The sequence below is a fragment of the Phyllobates terribilis genome, unplaced genomic scaffold (assembly GCF_046119375.1).
Source record: "Phyllobates terribilis strain yellow unplaced genomic scaffold, ASM4611937v1 Scaffold_3__8_contigs__length_932513732, whole genome shotgun sequence".
NCBI classification, from domain to species: Eukaryota; Metazoa; Chordata; class Amphibia; order Anura; family Dendrobatidae; genus Phyllobates; species Phyllobates terribilis.
The window spans coordinates 205,303,138-205,329,854 of record NW_027362763.1 but is presented as its reverse complement, the minus strand read 5'-3'; the positions used below and the strand labels follow the sequence as shown (position 1 = coordinate 205,329,854).

Genomic DNA, 26,717 nt, shown 5'->3' with positions numbered 1-26,717 from the left:
AGGTTGCGTTATCTTCATGTGCCGTAGCCCAAATCCACACATAATTGCTGAAAAGGTGTTCATATAGGACAAAGGGGACAGACCGGACGTCGCTCAACAAGGTCCGCGGCCACTGGCTCAGGACACTGTGTGTGAGGCGCAGGGCATGAGAGAGAGCCAGCGCAGAGCAAGACGACCTGGGAAGGTACACAGAAAGGGGTCCCGTTCAAGTGCACCCAAGTTATTTGAGAGTTGGCTGGATCATTTCCCCGTAGGACACAGGACGACGTGGGCAGTTATAATCCGGCAAGTGTAACATGGAGCATCTTGATAACTGTGAGTAAATACTTGAAGACTGCACCCCGCTGTGTCCTTGACTTAATTGCTGCGCCACCTGCCTTGCACTACACCAACAACATCCACCTCATAAATCACTATAAAGTGCCCTGAGGCCTAGCTCTGCCCGTGGAGAGCTGAACCATCTTTGCTGCATCACTAACAGCCCCAGTGGATCTGAATAGCAGCCTCGGCCACATATAGCCGCATACCACGGGTGGCGTCACAAACTTTATCCCCAAACACTTTATTCCCCAATTGACACTTTACTGACCGCCCTGGGCCACGGACCGGGTCACTGCCACCGTGACTACCCTGAAAAGGACCGGCCCGGCTACCGAGTACCCCACGGCCCCAGGGGGCGCGTCATGACCACCCTTTACAAATCCTCACCAACCATGAGGAGATGCAGGGTGGTCACAGGACGGTGACAGCCAGATCACAGGCCGGTCACCTCTCGGTCAGGCACTCTGCGATTGTCCGCAAATTCATCTAGGAGAGTGGTGAGCATGTTAAACCCACAAGTGTTTCACCAAATTCTCTAATATTGGTCTGTCTGAAAATTAAAAATGACATTTGTTAGCAAAGATTGAGCAAAAAACAATTCATGATTGATTTTTTTTTTTTACCCCTTCAAGAGATGATGCTAATTTAATCAGCCATCATGTGCCTTTAACAGTCGTGGGTGGAACAGCAGCATTTAACACGCGATGGCAGAGGGGTGCATCACTCGGTGCCCATCGGTGCACCCGTGACGTGATCGCAGGGCACCGATGAGTTGCCATGACAGCCGGGTGTCTGCTGATGATCCCCTTACCGGTCATTACGATACTCCTGTGAAAGGCATAGGAGATCGTGATTTTCTCTATACAAGTGATCAGACAATCTCAGCTTCAAGTCCCCTAAAGAGACTAACAAATATACTGCAAAGTTTAAAAAAAAAAAAAAAGTGCAAATCCCCCCACATTTCGCAATTAAAAATTAACCTCTTAAAAAAATAAATACACATACTTGGTATCGCTGTGTTCGTAATCTATCAAATATAAAATAAATTAATCCAATCATTAAATGATGTAATGAGAAAAAAAATCAAAACTCCAGAGTTAAGTTTTTTTGGTTGGATAAGAGACGATCAAAACATCATATATACCCCAAAATAGTGTCAATAAAAATGTCAGCTCAGGGCGTAAAAAATAAGCCCTCACCCATAACTGTATCCCAAAAATTGAAAGTGGTGCAGGTCTCAGAAAATGTTGACGCAAGCAAAATTTAATTAGGTTTTACAAATTTCCGATTTTTTTTTTCACCACATAAATTAAAAAAACACTATGCATGTTTGTAATTGTACTGACATGTTGCCAGGTCAAATAGTGAACATGGTAAATAAAAAAAAAATTTTGAAATTACACTTTTTTTTTACTATTTCAACGCACTTGGAACTTTTTTCCCCCCACATTCTAGTGCATCACGTGATAAAATAAACGGTGTCATTCAAAAGTACAACTCGTCCCGCAAAAAAATAACAAGCCCTCAGATGGCTATGTGTATGGGAAAATAAAAATGTTATAGCTCTTGGAAGAAAGGGAGGAAAAATATGGAAGATCGCCTGGATGTGAAGCTTTTAATGCGATTTTAAGGGCAGTAAAAGTGATTTTTTACTCTGTACTATCTACCACATTTATGTAGGTTTTTTTTAATGTTTTTCTGCTTTGGCACACTAACCAGTTTTTTTTGCATTGCCATATTCTGATAGCGCAAACATTTTCAGTTATACATTTTTTTTGGAATATGACTTTTCATTCACATTTTTTTGTCAGTAAAAATCTATATTTTTGGCATATTTTTTTTTATGGAATGGGATAATGAGTGGCAGTTTTATAGATTGTGTTAAGCGAGCTGTGGCAATACCAATTGTGTACTTTTTTTTTCTCTTTTTTCCTTTTTAGGAGCACAACATTTTTTTTTTACTTTATTTTCTATTTTTTTTTTAAATTTAGCAAATTGTATTGGACTTATATATATATATATATACAGTGCCTACAAGTAGTATTCAACCCCCTGCAGATTTAGCTGGTTGACACATGCGGAATTAACTTGGCATTGTGACATTTGTACTGTAGATCAGCCTGGAAGTGGGAAATGCACTGCAGCAAATTTTTTTTTTTTTTTTTTTTTTTAAATGTTAAAAGTTAATTCAGAGTGTCATTTATTATTCAACCCCTCAAACCACAAGAATTCTGTTTGGTCCCCCAAAAGTATTAAGAAATAGTTCAGGCACCAAGAATAATGAGCTTCACATGTTTGGATTAAAGATCTTTTGCCAGCCTTTTCTGACTATTTAAGACCCTCCCCAAATTTGTGAACAGCACTCAGACATGGTCAACATGGGAAAGACAAAGGAGCATTCCAAGGCCATCAGAGACCAGATCGTGGCGGGTCACAAGGCTGGCAAGGGGTACAAAACCCTTTCCAAGGAGTTGGGCCTACCTGTCTCCACTGTTGGGAGCATCATCCGTAAGTGGAAGGCTTATGGAACTACTGTTAGCCTTCCACGGCTAGGACAGCCTTTGAAAGTGTCCTCCCGTGCCGAGGCCAGGCTTGTCCAAAGAGTCAAGGCTAACCCAAGGACAACAAGGAAGGAGCTCCGGGAAGATCTCATGGCAGTGGGGACATTGGTTTCAGTCAATACCATAAGTAACGTACTCCACCGCAATGGTCTCCGTTCCAGACAAGCCCATAAGGTACCTTTACTTTCAAAGCGTCATGTCAAGGCTCGTCTACAGTTTGCTTATGATCACTTGGAGGACTCTGAGACAGACTGGTTCAAGGTTCTATGGTCTGATGAGACCAAGATCGAGATCTTTGGTGCCAACCACACACGTGACGTTTGGAGACTGGATGGCACTGCATACGACCCCAAGAATACCATCCCTACAGTCAAGCATGGTGGTGGCAGCATCATGCTGTGGGGCTGTTTCTCTGCCAAGGGGCCTAGCCATCTGGTCCGCATCCATGGGAAGATGGATAGCACGGCCTACCTGGAGATTTTGGCCAAGAACCTCCGCTCCTCCATCAAGGATCTTAAGATGGGTCGTAATTTCATCTTCCAACAAGACAACGACCCAAAGCACACAGCCAAGAAAACCAAGGCCTGGTTCAAGAGGGAAAAAGTCAAGGTATTGGAGTGGCCTAGTCAGTCTCCTGACCTTAACCCAATTGAAAACTTGTGGAAGGAGCTCAAGAATAAAGTGCACATGAGACACCCAAAGAACCTAGATAACTTGGAGAAGATCTGCATGGAGGAGTGGGCCAAGATAACTCCACAGACCTGTGCCGGCCTGATCAGGTCTTATAAAAGACGATTATTAGCTGTAATTGCAAACAAGGGTTATTCCACAAAATATTAAACATAGGGGTTGTATAATAATTGACCCACACTTTTATGTTTAAAATTTAATAAAATTCAACTGAGCAACATAACTTTTTGGTTTGTAAGATTTATGCTTCTGTTCATAAAACCTACTCTCGTTTGCAGTTTGAAGGCTCTAACTTATTTGCATCTTATCAAACCAGCTAAATCTGCAGGGGGTTGAATACTACTTGTAGGCACTGTGTATATATATATATATATATAGACCCCGCTTATCGCAGGGGCTAGCAGACCACTAGAGTTGGCTGACCCTTTGTCATTAATTGGCCTGAAGTCACCATGTCAACCATCGGCACTGTGCGATTGCTATCGTGGGCTGAAGATGGGGTTAAGGCGGGAGTCCCTCCCTCAACAGTGCATCAGGGTCAGGGAGTCATCTATAATATACAGCTGACGCCTGCTGATGAGCACAGTCCGATATGCCATACATGTACGGTGGATATCACCAAGGGGTTACCAATATACCTTGCAACGAAGACGTCCGTGATGAGACAAAAACTGTGGGGTTGTTACATTGAGCAACGAAAAAAATTAGGTTTGTAAAAGCCCTAATCAGTGTAACACTATCTAAAAAAATTTGCCTTGTAGAAACTAATTTTTTTACAGTTCCAAGGTTCATCAATATGGCCGCCATTAGCACCAAACTAGCAAATATAGTTTTCTACTTTTGACACCTTGATTGTGTATACCTCCAAAATGGATAAATAATCTTATATTGATAGATGCATTGATGACATGTTTATATTGTGGAGGGTCAATTCAACCAGATTTATTTTTTTTACTATCTCTTTTAAATATAAAATAAATAAAAATCTTGCAATTTTCACATTGACTAACTTTTGCTTCAAGAAACAACACATGTACAGTAGACACAATTGTCAGACCTCGACCCTATCCTTTGTATTGATCTGTCTAAGGAGAACATGCAAAGGCTATTGTGAAGGGAGGGGGCACAGGGTCAGCTGTGACATCCTCTATTGTGATTGGTGGATCCTGTGTGTGTAATCCTGCCTATGATGATAAGGAGCCTCGCTGAAAACTCTTTGTGATATAACTGGAAGTGTAGGTAAAAAAGCCCCAATGGCCAGCGTGAAAATTGGAAGATTACTTCTTTTTTTTTTTTTTTAATAGTTAACTGACTACTACCTTATTTTCCCCTGCACCTTGATAGTATCACAGAAAGAGAAGATCAGACCCACAGAATATAAAGATGGACCCTCTTCATAAGGCTCAGTGTAGTTTCCTGTTCATGACGGAGGCCTACTGTTTCTGGTCTGCCACAGATGTTTCTCTTTCCTATCTAGGGGAGATTAGAAGAAGATCTCGGAGAGGGCGTCCTCTTGATGGATTCGGGTTTCACTCGGCAGCTGTCTTGCCCCAAAGCTCTCCTTTCTTGGTTTTCTTCTCCATACAGTTGTGAGGAGGAAGGACATTGTAAGGTTCCATGATTGGACACTTTAATTTTGGATGTTTGGGGCCAGAAGTGGCGTGACTCAAGTAGGGGGACACAAGGTCACCTGACAGAGACAACTTACGGCTGGAGTTGCAATCTTAGATGCCACTAGTGAGCATGGATATGTCATTGACTGAAGATTCTAGCGCTCCTGGTTTGGCAGTTTACTAGTCACGAGCTCTTCAGGCTGGCATCATGCAAGGTTCTCTAAGGCCCAGAGGTGACCCGGCAGATGATCCTAGCCCTGCTTGAGTACAGGATAGTGGATGGCTGAATGGATGTGCAGTATATACAGTATTGTGAAAAAGTTTTAGGTAGGTGTTGAAAAAAATGGTGCAAAGATAGAATACTTATTTTTTATCGACAAAATTCAAAGTTAATGAACTAAAGAGAAATCTTCAAACCAGCATCACGGTAGACTTGCACAAAGTCAAGGATTTTGTAGGATTAAAGTCAAGTGTATGAGTAACCAGTTATACCAAACCGATGATTATGATCATCATTTTCATATGTAGGTTTACACAGTCAATAACAAAAACAGAAATAGCTGAGTAGGAGGCTTAAAACTGGATGAGGAATAGCCAAACTCTGCAACAAAGATGAGCATCTTTCAAGAAAACCATGACACTTATGCAGCTCTGTCTTTTATGCAAGCTCTATCTCAGGCATCACAGAACTCCACTTCTTGCCTAACCATTTCTTGGCCTAGTCTTGATGCTCAAACTTATGTGTCTTGTTCAGTGGTGGTTGGGTGACTTTTCAGAGTCAAGTAAATCTCTTTTTTTGTTTACTTTGCCTGAGGAAAACAAGCTGCCTAATAATTTTGCACACCTTGATAAATGGTGTTGTATACTTAAGCCACACACCCCTCATTACACAAATACACATCACCTGATCTGCTTCATCCAATAAACATTCAAGTTTATACAGCTTGGAGTTGGAAAATATGTATAAAAATGATGATATGGTCAAAATACTCCCTACTTAAATATTCAGCACACAAAAACCCAAGATAAAAACATAAGCAAATACCCTGCAGTAATTAAATAAACAGCAATAGTGCATGAAAATAACAAGGTGCTTAGTTAACATAATTTGGAAAAAAATGCAAAAGCCATCTTACCACGTCATGGTGACCCTATTCAGGACGGTCCTAACCTCTAATATTAAAACCTTACCATTTGTCAAGTGACGTGCGTGTGGATAACGGCAGAAAAAGACAGAAACCCAGCTAGTGGACACGCAGCCATGGAGAACTACTTGAATATAATGTACAGCTAAAAAAAGGCAGGCCACACCTTTATATGCACTGAATGCAAACAGACTGAAACAGAAAACCTAGTGAGATGAACTGGAATTTAAGTTGGTGTGCATGCAACATGTAAGCACTAGTGATGAGCGAGTATGTTCGGTTAACCCTTTCGCCGAGTACACTCGCCCGAGCACCGAGTATTTATAGAATGCTCGGGATTTAAGTTTTCGTCGCTCCGTGAACATGATTTGCAACTGTTTGACAGATATAATACATGTGAGGAATGCTGGAAAAACAGGCAGTCCTCACATGTATTAGATCTGTCAAACAGTCGCAAATCATGTTCACGGAGCGACGAAAACTTATAGCCCGAGCATTCTATAAATACTCGGCGAAAGGGTTAACCGAACATACTCGCTCATCACTAGTAAGCACATGTTCACACTGGCCACTAAATAGTCAAAAACCCAAGATAAAAACATAATAACCAAGTGACACGCACGTCACTTGACAAATAGTAAGGTTTTAATATTAGAGGTTAGGACCATCCCAAATAGGGTCACCATGACTTTTTGCATCGTTTTGATCACAATTATGTTAACTGAGCACCCTATGTTTTTTTCATGCACTATTGCTGTTTATTTACTGCAGGGTATTTGCTTATTATGTTTTTAGATTGGGTTTTTGTCTGTCTAGTGGCCAGTGTGAACATGCGCTTATATGCTGCATGCACACTAACTCATACTCCAGTTCATCTCTCTAGGTTTTCTAATTGAGCATACAGTGTAGTGAAGAGTGACTGAAGCCTCTCTGGGCACCGCCCCAATGACTGAAAACTGGCGGCTACTGGGAGGAATAAAGTTAATTTTCTCCTGGTAGCCGCACTTTCAGTTGGAAGCTTTGTAACGCTATTGACCTGCAAATCAATCCTTATATTTACAGGTAAATAGCGTGATCCAAGGCAACAGGTTCCCTTTAAAGTATTTCAGTTGAAAAATTTTAATATTTCATTAATTATTGTGAAGCACCTGAAGGGTATACAAACTTCTGAATGTGGTCTTGAATACTTTGTTGAAAAATTGCTGCAAAACATCTTAAAAAAAAAAAGTTAGTTTGAAAAATGATGCTGACGTACAGTATACATATGGTAAATGTTATTTATTTTGTGACATATGACTCTGTAATAAGGGCATCAAAATTCAATTTGAATATTGCTAATTTTTCTAAATGTTCACCAAATTTACGATATTTTTATAAATAAACGCACATTTTATCGACCTAAGTTTACAACTACCATGAAGTACAAAGTATCACATAAACATAATCTCAGAATCACTAACATTGGGAGAAGCGTTCCAAAGTTACTACCACATAAGTGTCATGTTAAATATGAAAAATGGGGCTCCGTCAGGGAGGTCAAAACTGGCTTCGGCAATCTCACCTTTCATGTGTGAATTTGGTCTTACAAATTTTCCTGCATCAAATATTTCTAACTGAACAAAAACGTTATTTGGATAGTTTATAATAAGATGGTTGTATGGGATAAGTTCTACTGGACTGTGAATTATGGCTTATCATAGATGATTCATCAGCCCATACTCCTAATTGTGTGACACTTTCACATGTCCTCTTCTGAATGTCTTAATTTAGAGCTGTACATTTCCATAGTAGGCTGTGACTACAATGAAGGTGGCACTGACAAGTCAGCCAGATGCAGACGTCTCTCTTCTGTCCAAACTTTTAGTTTTTCTATATATTGCAGGAAAAACATCCATAGGCTTATAAAGTATTAACAAGTGGCTCGTCCATTCCTTCTGTTTCTATAATGGTGTCCTTTATCCACGAGATATAATTGGATACTCTTGTGTACACACCATATTTTCCTTCTTGGGCACATCCTTCTCCCCAGCTCACCACACCGACCAAGTACCAAGTATTGCGGTATATCACTGCAAATGGACCTCCGCTGTCACCTTTACAAGAGTCTCTCGCCTCAATGTTGTATCCAGCACAGAACATGTTCCCTGTTAGCACCATGTCAGTAGATGCCAGGCAAGTGTCTTGGTTTACAATAGGTAATCGAACCTTTAGTAAGAAACGACTGGCTCGCCCTTTATATTGTGTTGCTCCCCAACCACTTACTTGCCCTATCTCACCTTCTTGAGTTAGTAGAAGGCCAAGTCCAGGACTAGGCAAGCAGATTGGTCGTGTATAATCACTCAGGATAGCTGGGCTACGCAAGTACAAAAGAGCGATGTCATGGTCGTAATATTCCCCCAAATAGTATGGATGGGAGAAAACTTTCAGTACTGCAATCTTCTGCTCATCCTGATCCCGTAGGTATTTGTCATAATCTCCTGGAAAATAGATGAATAATTGAAAAAAAAATAATAATTGGAACAGATTATGTTTGCAACTTTAAATTAATGCAATTCTATGCGCAACTCCAATATGGTGGGTGTGCCTCCAGGACGAATATAAACCGTTCATACATAGTTGGTGGCCCTCACAAAAGAACATTCATGTTAATGCTATAGAAGTAGAGTAAGGCTTAGACTAGATGGCGACTTTGACCACGACAAAGGTTGCACGGCCAAAAATTGCTACGTGCCGCTACTACATCTCAACGTAATGCAAGTGAATGGGATAGCATGGTAACCCCTAGGGTACTGCAGCAAGCAAGTCACAAAAAAATCAACAAGGTCTGACTTTTTGCGATTTGTTTGTCGTGGTTGTGGTACACTATGAGTTGCAATGTAGAAGCAGCACATAGCAATCTTTGGCCGTGCCACCTGTGTTGCGGCCGAAGACAGCCTAATGGTTGCCAAACATCCCTGAAACATATGCCTTACAGTTAGTATTCTTCTATAGCACAATGTTATAGCCAGCCATTAAAACATTTTTTTTTACTCAAATAAAAGCGAACTCCAAGATATATCCAGAAAGAGCTCGTATCCCACTGAGACAGCTTGTCCTACAAGTCCTTACACTTAATCTACCCTACCTGCACCAATAGTTGGAGGTACAAGTGTATCAGTATTCTAAAAAACATTTAAAGGAACCCTAGCAGCTGATCCATGCTGCTTGAACCATAGCCATCCTGCATCAGACACTGGCTACACTATTGCAGCCATTTATGCTTAACCCCTTAACCCCCGAGGGTGGTTTGCACGTTAATGACCAGGCCAATTTTTACAATTCTGACCACTGTCACTTTATGAGGTAATTACTCTGGAACGCTTCAACGGATCCCCCTGATTCTGAGAATGTTTTTTCGTGACATATTGTACTTCATGATTGTGCTAAAATTTCTTCGATATAACTTGCGTTTATTTGTGAAAAAAATGGAAATTGGGTGAAAATTTTGAAAATTTAGCAATTTTCAAAATTTGAATTTTTATGCCCTTAAATTAGAGCGATATGTCACACAAAAGAGTTAATAAATAACATTTCCCACATGTCTACTTTACATCAGCACAATTTTGGAACCAAAATTTTTTTTGTTAGGGAGCTATAAGGGTTAAAAGTTGACCAGCGATTTCTCATTTTTCCAACAAAATTTACAAAACCATTTTTTTTAGGGACCACATCACATTTTAAGTCACTTTGAGAGGTCTTTATGACAGAAAATACCCAAAAGTGACACCATTCTAAAAACTGCACCCCTCAAAGTGCTCAAAACCACATTCAATAAGTTTATTAACCCTTCAGGTGCTTCACAGGAATTTTTGGAATGTGGAAGAAAAAAATGAACATTTAACTTTTTTCACAAAAATGTTACTTTAGACCCATTTTTTTTTATTTTCACAGGGGTAACAAGAAAAAATGGACCCCAAAATTTCTTGTGCAATTTCCCCTGGGCACGCCTTTACCCCATATGTGGGGAAAAAACACTGTTTGGGCGCACGGCAGGGCTCGGAAGGGAAGGAGCGCCATTTGACTTTTTGATTGTAAAATTTGCTTGAATAATTAGCGGACGCCATGTTGCGTTTGGAGAGCCCCTGTGTGCCCAAACATTGGAGCTCCCCCACAAGTGACCCCATTTTGGAAACTAGACCCCCCAAGGCACCTATCTAGATGCATAGTGAGCACTTGGAACCCCCAGGTGCTTCACAAATTGATTCGTAAAAATGAAAAAGTGTTTTTTTTTCACTTTTTCATTTTTACGAATCAATTTGTGAAGCACCTAGGGGTTCCAAGTGCTCACTATGCATCTAGATAAGTGCCTTGGGGGGTCTAGTTTCCAAAATGGGGTCACTTGTGGGGGAGCTCCAATGTTTGGGCACACAGGGACTCTCCAAATGCAACATGGTGTCCGCTAACAAATTGAATGGAAAATCGGCTCAAATTGTTAGTGGACACCATGTTGCATTTGGAGAGTCCCTGTGTGCCCAAACATAGGTCCTCCCCCACAAGTGACCCCATTTTGGAAACTAGACCCCCCAAGGCACCTGTCTAGATGCATAGTGAGCAGTTGGAACCCCCAGGTGCTTCACAAATTGATTCGTAAAAATGAAAAAGTGAAAAAAAAACACTTTTTCATTTTTATGAATCAATTTGTAAAGCACCTGGGGGTTCCAAATGCTCACTATGCATCTAGATAGGTGCCTTGGGGGGTCTAGTTTCCAAAATGGGGTCACTTGTGGGGGATCTCCAATGTTTGGGCACACAGGGGCTCTCCAAACGCAACATGGCGTCTGCTAACAATTTGAGCCGATTTTCCATTCAATTTGTTAGTGGACACCATGTCGCGTTTGGAGAGCCCCTGATGTGCCTAAACAGTGGAGCTCCCCCACAAGTGACCCCATTTTGGAAACTATGCCCCTCAAGGATTTTATTAAGGTGTATAGTGAACATTTTGAACCCAGAGGTACGACACAGAATTTGATAAAATTAAGTCATCATATTGAATAAGTTGTCATTAGTCTTGAGCGCAAGTGCTCGCTACTTGAGTTTGCATCGGGTACTCTGGTATGCACCATGTACTGCGTGTGCTCGAGTGACTTGCTGGAGTCCCCGCCCGGATGTTTCACGGTTATTAGATACCCAAAAAAAACCATGCGGGGATCGCTCGTGCATGGCATGCAATCCACGCAAAGTTTTTTGGGCCGTGAAGCATATGGGGCGGAGACTCAAGCATGTCACTCAAATACCCACGATATTCAATGCATACCAGAACACTCGATGCAAATTCAAGTAGCGAGCACTTGCGCTCAACACTAGTCGCCATATCGTCATCTTTTCTTCTTACTTTTGAAAAAAATCCCAACCCCATCACAACCCTAACCCCAACCCTAACCCTAACCCTAGCACAACCCTAACCCTAGCACAACCCTAACCCTAGCACAACCCTAACCTGAGAGTTTATTTTTTATGCCGTTCCTCGTGCTGTATAAGTGATTAGACAACCTTATTCTTCGGGTCGGTGAGACTACAGCGATCCCAGAATCATATCGGGTTTTTATGATTGACAGCTGTCACACACTAAAAGTCGCATTTTTGTAAAATCTAGTTTTTGCATCGCCATATTTTGAGAGCTATAATTTTTCCAGATTTTGGCAGACAGTCATTTGACGGCTTTTTTTTTTGCGGGATGAGTTGACGTTGTTATTGGTTCCATTTTCAGGCACGTGACATTTTTTGATCGCTTTCTATTCCGATTTTTGGGAGGCAGAATAAACAACCAACAATTCAGGAATTGGTTTTTTTTTTTTTTTTTTTTATTCTCTTCCGCGTGTGGTAAAATTGATAAGGCAGCTTTATTCTTCGGGTCAGTACGTTTACAGCGGTACCACATTTATATCATATTTCTATGTTTTGCACTTTTACATAATAAAAGCAATTTTATAGAAAAAAATTATTTTTTAGCATAGCTTTATTCTGAGAGCTATAACTTTTTTATTTTTCGGCTGATAGAGCAGTATGGCGGCTTGTTTTTTGCGGGACAAGATGACGTTTTCAGCGGTACCATTTTTATTAATATTTGTCTTTTTGATCGCGTGTTATTCCATTTTTTGTTTGGCGGTATGGTGATAAAGCATTGTTTTTTGCTTCGTTTTTTTTTTACCGTGTTCACTGAAGGGGTTAACTAGTGGGACAGTTTTATAGGTCAGGTTGTTCCGGACGCGGCGATACCAAATATGTGTACTTTTATTGTTTTTTTGTTTTTTTTTTTTATAATAATATTTATTGATGGGTACATTATATTTTTATTTTTGGTGGATTATTTTTTTATTTTTTTTTTATATTTTTACAAATTTATTTTTTTTTTTTTTCACTTTCAGATAGTTTTTATACTTTATTACTTTGTCCCACTGTGGGACTTTCACTTTTTTTTCTCTGATCGCCTGCATAGCATAGGGATGGAGCACCATCCCTGTGCCATGCAGGCTGTCAGTGCTGCACAGTGAGAAGATTGTTTGCAGATGCACTGCGCATGTCCAAAAAATCTTCCTGCTGTCTGGTGACCCGGATGTTGTCATGACGACATCGGGTCGTCATGGCAACATCCTGGAAGCCACGGCAGTCAGCGCTGGAAGCCGGAAGAGGAGGTGAGTATCTGCGATCACCTCCCCTTGCCACCGCAATGCTGCGATCGGCTGCGATCGACTTCGATCGCAGCATCGCGGGGGTTAATGTGCTGGGAGCGGTGCAGGACCGCTCCCTGCACATTGTCACAGCTGACACCCGGTACTATCAGCTGACACCCGGCGGCGATCGCGCCCGCACAGCCTGTGTGCGCGCGCAATCGCCATGACGTATTAATACGGGTCTGGCTCTTAAGTCCCAGGGCACAGACGCGTATTAGTACGTCAAATGTTGTTAAGGGGTTAAAGGGGTATTCCCATTTCCAAGCCCCTTGTAGACTGTGAGCCCTCGCGGGCAAGGTCCTCTCTCCTCCTGTACCAGTTGCTGACTTGTATTGTTCAAATTTATTGTAATTGTTTGTGCTATGTATATCCCTTTCCATTGTAAAGCTCCATGGAATGAATGCCGCTATAATAATAAATAATAATATGTAGTAGGTGTAATAATAATATTAGCAAATACCTCCAATTAGAAATGTAGCGTAGTTCTTCTGATTTGCTATGTCGCTTACCCCATATAAAGGGTATTACAGTAGCTTAGGTACCCATGGTTACGGCCACTCATATAGTGACAGTTGTTATTGGTCGTAACCATAAATACCTAAACTACTGCAACGCCTGCAAATGGGGTAAGCAACATAGCAAATCATAAGAACTATACTACATTTCTAATTGGAGGTATTTGCTAATATTATTAATATTACACCGCAAAAAAATAAGCCACCATACAGTTACATCAACAGAAAAATAAAAAAGCTATAGCTCTCAGAATATAGCGATGCAAAAACAATTTTTTTTTTCTATAAACCCCCTCCAAAAAAAAAAACAGTTCCTGAATTGCTGTTTTTTGTTCATTCTGTCCCCCAAAAACTTTTTTTTTTTTTTTAAAAGTGGTTTCACAAGAGGAATGGCGTAATAAAGAAAGCCAATTCTTCACCTACTATTTTGTTTATTTTGCCTCACAAAGATCGCAGTATGGCTCTGCTCACATTTATCCTGTGCTCTGTGCTGGACCCTTACCCCGTGGTTTCTGTGTACATCTCTAAAATACGTGATTCAGACAGAACCCCCGGCGGAAGATTCCCTATAATGAGACAGATGGAGACACTGTGGACGCTGTCTGGCCTATGGTGTCCACCTTTTTAACCGTGCATAAAAGCGTGGGCCGCCACAGTTTTGTATACCGCTGAACAGAGGCCAGACGGAGCCCAGAGTAAGGCTGCGTGCCCACGTAGCGTTTTTCAAGCGTTTACGCTGCGGAATTTCCGCAGCGTAAACGCTTGTTAAACGCTAGGTAATCCGCTCCCCATGGTCCCCAAGGGGATTCCGCAAGTTCTATGCCCACGCTGCGGATTTTTCCGCAGCGTTTATGCTGCGTTCAAAAATCCGCAGCATGTTCATTAATTTTGCGTTTCCGCAAGCGGAATTGCCTTGTGCAATGCATTAAAAACGCAAGGCAATTCCGCATGTGGTAAACGCGCGATAAGCGCGCAATAAACGGGTTGCGGAATTCCGCATGCGTTTTTCCGGGAGAGGACATGCGGAAATGAAGCAGAAATTTTCTGCTTCATTTCCGCAACGTGGGCACATAGCCTAACTCTGCTGCTTCATTATAGTGAATGGATCCCTCAGGGGTTTCATCTGAATTACATCATTCGGAGATATCAGTGCTCAGCGTAGAACGCAGAATAAATGTGATCCAAAATGTAATGTAAAATGTTCCCAAAAAAAAGTTTCACCTCAATCCACAAGAAAAGCCCCCACGCAGGTCTGTCATCCGTCAATGGAAATATAGGGGGCCTCCACGTTACTGGTAGTACAAAGGCTTTGGAAAAGCGCTATGGCACCTCGCCCCCACAAAAGAAATTCAACGCTTTCAAATCCAAATGCTCCCATCTTTCTGAGCCCCACAGTGTGCCTAAACCGCAGTTATCATCCACATTTGGCATTTCTGTAGCGATGAGAGCTGCTTAATTTACAGGGTCCTTGTTTCTAGGAGAACAAACTGGGCACAATGTATGGGCACTACAATGTAATGGTGACTCCAATGTACTGGGCACTACAATGTACGGGCACTGCAATGATAGATTTACAATTTTCACTCAGCAATCTGATGATCACTGCACCCCTAGATAAATTCATTGAGCGGTGTAGTTTATAAAATTAGTTCACTTATGGGGGGTTTATGCAGGGGCTCTACCAATGTGACATGGCAACCTCAAACCATTCCAGCAAAATGTGCACTACAATATGGCGCTCCTTCCCTCCTGAGCTTTGCAATGTGCCTCAAAAGTAGTTTTCAACCACATATGGGATATCGGCATACTCAGGAGAAATTGCGTAACAGTTTTTGTGGTCCATTTTCTCCTATTATCCCTTTTAAAACCTTGGAGCCAAAGTAGTGAAAAAAATTATAATTTTCCATTGACTCAGCACAGTGTTATACAATTCTATGAATCGCCTGGAGGTTAAAATTGCTCACTACACTGCTAGATGAATTCCTCAAGGTGTAGTTTCCAAATTGGGGTCACTTGTGGGGGTTTCTGCTGTGTTGGCATGTCAGGGGCTCTTTGAATGTGACATGGCATCCGCAATCTTTTTCAGCCAATTTTGCGCTCCAAAACTCAAATGGAGCCCCTTCAGTTCGGAGCCCTGCTGTGTGCACAAACAGTAGTTTTCCACCACACACGAGGTATCGGCGTACTCAGGAGAAATTGCACAACAAATTGTATGGTCCACTTTTTCCTGTTACCCTTGTGAAAATTAAAAATTTGGGACAAAAGGAACATGTTTGTGAGAAAAATTATTTTTTTCACATTCACTTCCCAACTTTATAAAATTATGTGAAGCACCTGTGGGTTGAAGGTGCTCACACCACACCTCTAGATAAATTCCTTAAGGGGTGTATTTTCAAAGATGGGGTCACTTATGATGGATTTCCACTGTTTAGGCACATCTGAGGCTCTGCAAACACAACATGACATCCGCTATCTATTCCAGCCAATTTTGAGCTCTAAAAGTCCATTGACTCTCCTTCCCTTCCAAGTCTTGCCTTCTGCCCAAACAGTAGTTTTCCTCCTTATGTGGGATATCGGCGTATTCAGAGAAATTGCACACCAAATTCTATGGTTCATTTTCTCCTGTTACCTTTTTAGAAAAATGAAAAATATGGGTCTAAATTAACATTTTTGTGGAAAAAATGAAAATGTTCATTTTTTCCTTCCACATTGCTTTAATTCCTGTGAAGCAAGGGTTAATAAACTTCTTGAATGAGGTTTTGAACACTTTGAGGGGTGTAGTTTTTAAAATGGTATCACTTTTGGTTATTTAGTGTCATATAAGCCCCTCAAAGTCACTTCAAACATGATGTCCTCCCTAAAAAAAAGGTTTTGTACATTTTGTTGTAAAAATTAGAAATTTCAAGTTTAAAAAATGATGCAGGTGTAAAGTAGACATGTGGTAAATGTTATTTATAAATTATTTTGTACACCATTACTAACTGGTTTAACCCCTTTCCAACCCTTGCCGTATTAGTACGCACATTTGCGTACCCCCGGTTCAGTGAGGGCTGCTGCGCTGAGCCCTCACTGAACCGAGCACATGTCAGCTGATTCTTACAGCTGACATGTGCCCGCAACAGCCGCGGGTGGAATCGCGATCCACCCGCGGCTGTTAACATGTTAAATGCCGCTGTCAATCTCCGACAGCGCCATTTAACGCGCGCTTCCGGGTTGCGCGTCATAAGCCCCGCCCATCGGCGACCCCGTCACGTGATCGCGGGTCACCGATGGGTGGGCATGACAACCCAGGGTCTGCAGCAGACGCCTGTGGTTGTCATGATCTGGTCACTATGAGCGCCACCTAATGGTCGGCGCTCATAGCACAGGACCATTTCTGCTGCATGCAGGGGATCTGCTCATCCCCTGCATGTAGCAGAGCCGATCAGACAACTGCTGCTTCTAGTCTCCTATGGAGACTATTGAAGCATGCAGTAAGTGAAAAAAAAATGTTTTAAAAAATATAAAAAAAATATAAAAGTTTAAATCACCCCCCTTTCGCCCCATTCAAAATAAAATATATATATATATAAAAAAAAAAACACATACACATATTTGGTATCGCCACGTTCAGAATCGCCCCATCTATCAATATAAAAAAGAATTAATCCGATCGGTAAATGGTGTAACGAGAAAAAAAATTCTAAACGCCAGAATTAAGTTTTTTGGTCGCCGCAAAATTGCAATAAAATGCAATAATGGGCGATCAAAACACTGGATCTACCCCAAAATGTTATCAATAAAAACGTCAGCCCGGCGCGCAAAAAATAAGCCTTCACCCAGCCCCGGATAACGAAAAATGGAGACGCTACAGGTCTCGGGAAAATGGCGCTTTTTTTTTTTTAGTTTTTTTTTACCAAATTTTGGAATTTTTTTTCACCACTTAAATATAAAATAACCTATACATGTTTGGTGTCTACGAACTCGTAATGACCTGGAGAATAAGAATGGCAGGTCAGTTTTAGCATTCAGTGAACGTGGTAAAAAATAAAAATAAAAAACAACTGTGGTATTGCACTTTTTTTGCAATTTTACCGCACTTGGAATTTTTTTCCCGTTTTACCGTACACGATATGGTAAAACTAGTAATGGCGCTGAAAAGTACAACTTGTCCCGCAAAAAATAAGCCCTCACACGGACATATTGTCCAAAAAATAAAAACGCTATGGCTCTGGGAACAAGGGGAGCAAAAAACGAAAAAGCAAAAACGGCAAAACCCAAGGTTGCGAAGGGGTTAAGGATATAAAAATTGCAAATTTGAAAATTGCTAAATTTTAAAACTTTTTGGCAAAATTCAATATTTTCACAAACGCAAAAAAAATTTATTTAAATTTATCACTATCATGAAGTACAATGTGTCACGAAAAAACATTCCCAGAATCAGTGGGATCCGTTGAAGAGTTCCAGAGTTATTACCACATAAAGTGACATTGGTCAGAATTGTAAAATTTGGCCCGGTCAGGAAGGTGAAAACCGACTTCGGGGCAAGGGTGTTAAATTAGTGTACACCGAATAATGAACACTTTGTGGTTTTGTATGCACACTTTTAAAACTGCTAAAAAGAAAGCTTCTTTGTGATTGGTTGCTTTTTCTGTGAATCAGAGCAGAATACAATGCTATGGACAGTTTTATAAGTCTTCACATATATGTTTAGATGTTGGCAGGACATATAAGGAGACAGGGACGATGGGCAGGAGTCTGACAGCTGCCAGGGGAATTTGATGAATGATGATGATATTCTGTAATTCACAGGAAGTCAGAAGATGATAACATGACCTAACTTTCTGTAATAGATGGAGGAAATGTATACTCGTAACTGAGGTGGGGTGAAATATATTACACAGCTAGCATATGAATGCAGTATATGTGTGAGCCGGAGTTCTTCTTTTTATTGAATTATCACAAAGTTCGTCACTTAACGACTGCCTAATAGATGTTGGTACACCAGAACAAAAGGCATCAAAACAGAAGAGGCATTTAGAAATCAAATATTCTAGTTTTAACATACATACTAATGGTCTGTTTGTGTTTATATGTATGGTGTCCATGTGTGCCTAACTAGGGTGATTTTATTGACTCTACTGCAAATATTACAGATTCTGGTTTACCCCAATACTGGGCTGCTCCCATACACCAGTTGAAGATGGATCTGCTGACAATTATCTAATATACGGCAGTAGGGGTGGGGGGCTGTATATAGACCCTGATTCATCAATACCAGCATTGTTCACACCAGTCTAGATGAAGGGGCGTGTTGGAGTCAAAGGCTCCTGATTCATTAAGCGGTCCACTTAATGAATCAGGAGCGCCTTAAAAGTGGTATCCGCCTTGCCACAAATCTTACTTAAGCCATTGATTGGAGTAAGATTTGTGCTATAAAGTATGCCATAACTCGTCATTAATTGGACAAGCAAAGGTTTCCACACCCCATCCCTCACTAGCTCCGCCGATTTTTTCAGAGCTGGCTGAAACTGGCTTAAAAACGCCAAAAGTCACAAAGTGTGGACCTGGTTGGTTGAATGGCCACAACGATCACCAGACCTTGCCCAGAATTGAACTTTTTTTTGTTATCAAAGATTAGATATATTCAAGAACACCATGCACAGTTGGTAACATGATTATAATTCAGATAATATTTAAACTGTACACATACAGGTGCATCTCACTAAATTAGAATATCATCAAAAAGTTAATTTATTTCAGTTCTTCAATGCCACACCGCATTGATGCAGTAATTGATGCAAAAGGAGCCCCGACCAAGTATTGAGTGCATTTACTGAACATACATTTCAGTAGGCCAACATTTCGGATTTTAAAAACATTTTTCAAGCTGTTGTTATAAAGTATTCTAATTTACTGAGATAATGACTTTTGTGCTTTCATTGGCTGTAAGCCATAATCATCAACATTAACAGAAATAAACACTTGAAATAGATCACTCTGTTTGTAATGACTCTATATAATATATGCGTTTCACTTTTTGTATTGAAGAACTAAACTAAATTAACTTTTTGATGATATTCTAATTTAGTGAGATGCACCTGTATTTCCGCATGCCCCCTATATGTTGTCTATTTGAAAGTACAGTGTCCATTTTAGAACATGATCAGATATCAAAATCAAACATCAGAATGATGTCAGTTTGAGGCTAAATACCCTGTCTGAGAACTGATTCTGACGAGTGACTTTTACAACTGTAATAATAATAATAATAATAAAAAAAAGTAACCATTTTCTGATGGGACTTGAACCCAAAATTCTGTGTCCCAAAGCCTGTGCACTAATCACTAAGCTATTAACTTAGTTGTAAAAACCCTGGAGTTCTATTTGGTTATATGATTTTCAGTGCAAACTTGTCTAAAACTCATTGGGACGTATGCACAGACTGCAGGCAAGCCAAATTCAAATGATGTTTGATTCTGATGTGTGAGTCTGATGTGTGACTTTCTTCAAACATCAGAATCACAATGACTTTTAGTCACCCTGAGTATTTTCATGGTTGATCTCATAAGACAAGAAAAGCTACTAGTTGCTATCACTTGATTGGATACTGCAATGGTAAGGAATAAGTCTCTCAAACTACAGTGTCAGAGTTCAAATCCTGATATGAATAAGATTATTATTATTATTTTTTTTTTTTTAATTATGACTATTTATCACACAAACTACAGGGGTGTTTTACTTTTAATATCTGAAGGCCCAATAACCTGATTGCCAACGCATCAGAGCAATCGGGAAGAGCAGGGCAAAGCGCCAAAATTGGCGTATCTCATGTGATGCACCACTTATTTTTAGGCTGTGAAGGGCCCAATTACCATGGACCTTCCCAGCCTGTTAATATCAACTCACATCTGTCTGCTTTGCCTTTGCTGGTTTCATAAAATGGGGGGGACCCCATATCATTTTTTTTTTTTCATTTATTTATTTATTTATTAGTTTAAACTAGCCTAAAGCACTGTAGAATAAATTCCATATGAAATGCACTAAAAAGTGCAAGTTTATTATATGTAGGGGGGTTGTGAAATGTTATATCTGCAGGATATCTATCTATTCTATCTATCCTATCCATCCATCCATCTATCTATTCTCAGGCTGTTAACTTACTGTACTTGGCTGATGAAATGTCGGGTTTTCTTTGAGATGTGTGCGTAAAAATAAGACGGCACACGCATGGTCCATGTGTCATCCATTTTTTTTCTTGCACCCATTGACTTGCATTTTCAAGTGTCGTCCGATGTATGCTGCCATACGCAGCATGCTGCAATTTTTTCCTCAGTCCGATTAGAGCTAAGGAAAAATTTTGCAGATCAGCACTGACTCATTGAATAACATTGGTCAGAGTGCAATGCAATTTTCCTCTCGAATTGCTCTCATCCGATTTATACGCTCATGTGAGTGAACCCTAAGTCTAATTGTATTCAGTCACTCAGGCTGACTGGCAGCTGCAGCTTGTACTGAGCAGTGTGAGATTGCCGCAACAAGAGGGACGTTGTGCAGTTGTCAGTCAGGCTAGGTGGGTGGAATATAACCTTTCAAAAAGGAATATATAGTCATTCTCAAATGGATTTTCAAAGTAAGTACATCAGTTTAATCAGGTCTAAGGCTACGTTCCCACAATGTGCTTTTGGTGGATTTTTGAAGATACAGAGTTTCTGCACCATTTCTGCACCTATTATTTAAATGAGGTTATTTGTCGTTTTTCATTGCACTTTTGTGTGCATTTTTAACATGCGTCTTTATCACGTTTTTGGCGCTGCAGTTTTTGTCTCTTTTTGGGGTGTCATGCTTTAAATAGAGCCGCTTTGTTTTTGATACTTCCTGGTATTTGGCTTTGACAAAACTTTATTGATATACCTTGGTGTGGATTACATGTGTTTTTGATGTGTTTCTGTTGCGGAAACGCAATAAACAAATGTGTGTTTTTTACCTGTGGATTTTCTGCATCTAATTGCTGGTCTATGGGTAAAATCCACACAAAAAACTCAACGTACCCGCAAGAGAAATTGACATGTTGTGGAGCTGAAACACGCACCCCAGGTCAGTTTACGCTGAGTAAAAAAGGAAAGCACAGTGGGCAGGAGACTTCTATAAATCCCATCAACTAACCTGGAACAGTAAGACACTGTTTTTGACACAGCAAAAATATGCAATGTCAAAAATGCACCGAAAGCTCAAAGTGGGAACTGAGCCTTAAATATCTATCTAATAATGTATGCAGTTTGCATTATGAAATCTGTTAAAAGATTTGTTTTAAATCATCTAGAACATAAGATACCCTACATTAATACATAACAGTTTTTATTCATTATCTGCACATCAAACATTCTATTGTACTGTAGTATCAGTGTATTGGGAAGTAAACTCACCAATAGTAACATGATGTGGGTCAATGCCTTCAAAGCAGTGGGCGGCAGACACTACCCAACGCTGGCTAATCAAGCTTCCACTGCAGAAGTCTGTTCCTCGAGAATTGCGAATCATAACCTTAAACAGGAGGTAGAAAAGGAGGTAAAGGTAAAACAAAAAATTTCAAACTAAAAACATCTTATCTAAAGTGCAACTAACCTGATATTATAGCACAATAGAACAATTGCTAAATAGTCACTAATATTTCTGGTATTATGAATTAGCATAAAACTAGAAAACCCTCTTAAAATATTTCTGCTTGTAAGGGAATCTGTTTTGCTATATAATCTGAGATGATGTAATGGAAGAGAGCCTAATTACTGTGATGTGTCATTTACTAGGATGTGTTTTGCTGTTCCAATACAGTGCTTTATCCACAGGAGATTATCACTGCAGGACAACTGGCCTCATGCCTCCTAGTCCAACCCCGCCCCCTGCACGGATTAGCAGCTGACTGTCACTATACAATGTACACAGAAAGCTGTGGTATGGATGGAGTTATACACAGCTCAACAACTCAGCCCTGCTAGATCTACAGCAGAGAAAACGGTGATTCTATCATAACTTCTGCACTCAGTAACCTAAATGATACATCGCTGGAATCAGGGTCTCTGTCCCTACCACATGTCCACCTACCACTCCTCCTATTTGTCGGTCAAATTGCTGAATGAATGAATAATATCCATTTACTTTACACAAATTTCAAAGGTTGTACAAGAATTGTTTCACTTCCCTAATTGATTTCATGCTTTTGGACACATCGTTCAATCATTCAACCCATTCACATTACACTATTATCATGAACAATGGATCGTTAGCATTAGAATCTGATTGGCCAGTGTAAATGGGCATTAAGAGAATCTGCTAGATTTTCAAAACTTAACATGGATAAAACCAAATTCATCATCTTTCCACCACCTCAGTCAACTCCTATCTCTCAAAGTCATTGGCTGTCCTCTCTCCCCAGTCCCACAAGCTCGCTGCCTTGGGGTAACCTTAGACTCTAATCTCTCCTTCAAACCACATATCCAAGCCCTTTCCACTTCCTGCCGACTCCAACTCAAAAATATCTCCTGGATCCGCACATTCCTCAGCGAAGAATCTGCAAAAACACTGGTGCACGCCCTCATCATCTCCTGCCTCAACTACTGCAACCTCCTGCTCTGTGGCCTCCCTTCTAACACTCTTGCACCCCTCCAATCTATCCTAAACTCTGCTGCTCCATTAATCCACCTGTCCCCCCGCTATTCCCCGGCCTCTCCTCTCTGTTAATCCATCTACTGGCTCCACATTGCCCAGAGACTCCAGTTCCAAACCCCCTAACCCTGGCATACAAAGCCATCCACAACCTGTCTCCTCCATACATCTGTGACCTAGTCTCCCGGTACTTACCGGCACGCAACCTCCGATCCTCACAAGATCTCCTTCTCTACTCCCCTCTTATCTCCTCTTCCCTCAATCATATACAAGATTTCTCCTGTGCATCCACCCAATATCTATAAAATATTGTTGCTAAATCAATTACATTATCTAAATACCTGCCAGGGGCAGTGTCCAAGATCGCAGCGCATCCCACCAACAATCCGACCAACTTCTGATGTGTCTTCACCGTTCAGAATTCTTCCAATGAAGTCATCATACCAGGTTGTTCCGTTTCCATCCTCACTCCCCATAGTAATGTTCTTACTGTCTATTCCGGTAACATTATAATAAGTGTCATTCGCCACATGTTTATCTGTCTCATTTAGTTTTTGCATCTTTATACTATCATTAACACTGCTAGTAGGGGTTATGACCGTTGTGGAATTGAAAAAGGAATTCTCTGCTTCTGGCAAATCAGAATTGGAGCGGCCAAGGGGTTCTTGGTGATCCAACAGTGAACGTGGAGAACTGGTGGTGAGTCCGCATGGGAAACGAGCTGGAAGAGAAGAGGAAATGTGGATTACTGCCAATAGATTTGTGCTATTACAGAAATTACAGGGCACCTTTAAGATCAATGCAGATGATGTGTGGTTTTCCTCATGAAAATGCATTAAAATCTGAGTAATTTCATCATCAATAATCATGTGTTTTGTTCACCAGGAGTGGGTGATAAATGCAGAATTGGTGACTTGTTTCTATTATACCTTTTCTCTGATTGTTCCTCATCTGGTTTGGGCTCCCACTCTTGAGAAAAAATACTGACCGAATACTGACCGAATATTGATAGTGGGGCCGTGGCCTAAGACGCACTTTTTTCCTACAAAATTTTGGTGGAAAGTGGGGGGTGCGTCTTATAGTCCGAATGTACTATATTATACTGTTGCTGTGGAGGGTGTGGGGGGAGCGGCAGAGGCAGATGAGCGGGTCACAGAGGCAGGAGCCGCCTGCTGCGGCTCACACTGTGCCTGCTGTTAAAGAAAATTAATATTCACTCTTCCCCACGCCCATATTCCCTCCCACCTCTATGCGCTGAAGCCGGCGATGGGAGGGACTATGGGCGTGGGGAGCAGTGAATATTCATGCTCTTTAATAGCGGGCACACTGTTATCCGCTGTTGCGGCTCCTACAGCTGCTCGGCGATTACGTGTGCCCGCTAGTAAAGAGCATAAATATTCACTGCTCTCCACTCCCATGGTCTTGGGGACCAGTGAATATTCCGGCAGCTGACCTCAGCACGTGGGACGTCATGCGCTGCTTACAAGCTGATATCAGCTGCTGGCATCAGAACAGAACGTAGCTGGAGCAGAGTGGAGGTGAGTAGAATCCTTTATTATTTTTATGTGTGCTGCTTGAGAGGGCTATGTATACCAGGATGGGGATGGGGGGATGCCATATATACCAGACTGGGGATGGGGGGTGCCATATATACCAGGATGGGGATAGGGGTTGCTATATATACCAGGATGAGGGGGGCATATATACAAGGATGGGGGGGGGGCATGCATACCAGGATGGGGATAGGGGCATGTATACCAGGGTGGGGATAGGTGCCATGTATACCAAGATGGGGATGGGGGGCCATATATACAAGGATGAGGGTCCCATATATGACGCACCACCTGGGCTGTGGGGTACTCGGTGCCGGGTCGGTCGTTGCTAAGGGAGATGTCACAGTGGTGATGACCCGGTCCGTGACCCAGGGCGGTCAATCAAAAGGGGAATATTTACAGGGGATTTATAGTTTTTATATACGGTTCGTGACGCCACCTGTGGTATGCGGCTATATGGAGCCGCCGCTGCAGAGCAGGTCCTCTGGAGCTGATGTAAATGCAGCAGAGTTGGTTTAGCTCTCCACAGGTAGAGCTTAGCTCCAGGGCAGTGTAGATGTTAAAGATGTTGCGGTGTAGCAGTTGTGGTGCAGTGTAGTGCAGGGGGTGATGGCGCAGCAATAATCTCACAGAGACAGTGGGGTGCAGTCTTCCGGATTTACTCACAGTTCTCTCTTTGCTCCTGGTTACAACTGCAGATTATAACTTCCCACGTCGTGCTGCGTTCACCGGGCAGGGGTTCAGCAAACTCCCAGGTGTTTCAAGAGTGCCTGACAGGACCCTGTTCTATATGACCTTCTCAGCCGTCTTTCTGCGCTGGCCCTCACCCTTCTTGCCCTGCGCCTCGCCAAACAATGTCCCAAGCCGGTATCCTCGGATCTTTCTGGGCAACCTGGAGTTCCCTGGATCCTATGTGGTTACCTTTTTGGCGACTTGAGTGCGGATGTGGCTACTGCACCCTGAAAGTACAGAAGCCTCCGGTTTCCAGTTGAACTTTGTAATTCTCACTGATTAGGGGCCTTTCCCCTCTGCGGCTTGATCCCTCCACCGCCTGGCAGATTCGGGCGTACGGGTGGCCTCCAGGACTGCCCGTACCCCTGGGATCCCTTTCACGTTCCTGGAGCCTTTCTCCTGCTCCTCTCTCCTTCCTCCTCCTCCTTCTCAGTCTTGGGCCTCTCTGCTAGGCCCTCCTCCCGAGTAGAGCTCCTGAAGAGCTCCTGCAGAGCTCCTGCTACCTCTACTTCTCCTCTCAGACTGCCTTGTCTTTCTAAGATGGTTCCCTCTTTTATATCACTTCTAACAAGTGCTCCCCTGATCTACGTCCTCCACCCACACCCACTACATGGTTCCCCCCCCACTCCAACCAGGGTCAGGGCTCAGCAGGAAGCGCGACACATCTTGCCCCTCCAGCTGGTCTGAAGTAGTGAAGTGTTGGATGCAGGTGTTAGGGTCCCGGGCAGCACTCTATCCTTACCTGAGAGTGAGATACCACACCTCTGGGTGAGATGCAGTACCTCTGTGGTGACTGAACCCTCAGGGGCGCCACACATGTATATCAGGATGGGGATGGGGGACCATGAATACAAGGATAGGGGGCCATGTATACCAGGATGGGGATGGGGGCCATGTATATCAGGATGGGGGGCGGCATATATATACCTGGATGAGGATTTTAGTATAGAATTGGGGGACATTACCCCTATAACAGTGTCAGCAGCAGACCACCCCCCCATAACAGTGCATCATGACCACATTTTTTGCTTCAATTTTTTTTTCTATTTTCCTCCTCTAAAAACTAGGTGCATCTTATGGTCCAAAGCGTCTTATAGGCCAAAAAATACGGTACATAAAAAATGTACATGCTGTAGATTTTAACATCCACACTTGAAGTCAATTTACAGTTTACTTTCTGCACTGTGTCTGACAATTTCAGTAAATTGGAAAATGGTTGAGGGAACAATAGACGC

The 26,717-nt window shown here is 41.7% G+C and overlaps 1 protein-coding gene across 4 annotated transcripts in view; it reads right to left on the bottom strand.

Moving 5' to 3' along the window:
- Positions 1 to 7,593: 7,593 nt before the first annotated feature.
- LOC141259092 (coagulation factor X-like) overlaps positions 7,594 to 26,717 on the bottom strand; it is a 70,108-nt gene continuing 50,984 nt past the window's right edge. For all 4 annotated transcript variants that reach the window (XM_073674574.1, XM_073674576.1, XM_073674577.1 and 1 more), the window contains 3 exons: positions 23,539 to 23,918; positions 21,961 to 22,078; positions 7,594 to 8,807 (listed from right to left, as the gene is read on the bottom strand). In XM_073674574.1, the coding sequence (XP_073530675.1) occupies positions 8,230 to 8,807; positions 21,961 to 22,078; positions 23,539 to 23,918 (1,076 nt within the window). In that variant the 3' untranslated portion in view covers positions 7,594 to 8,229. The remainder of the gene's footprint in view (positions 8,808 to 21,960; positions 22,079 to 23,538; positions 23,919 to 26,717) is intronic.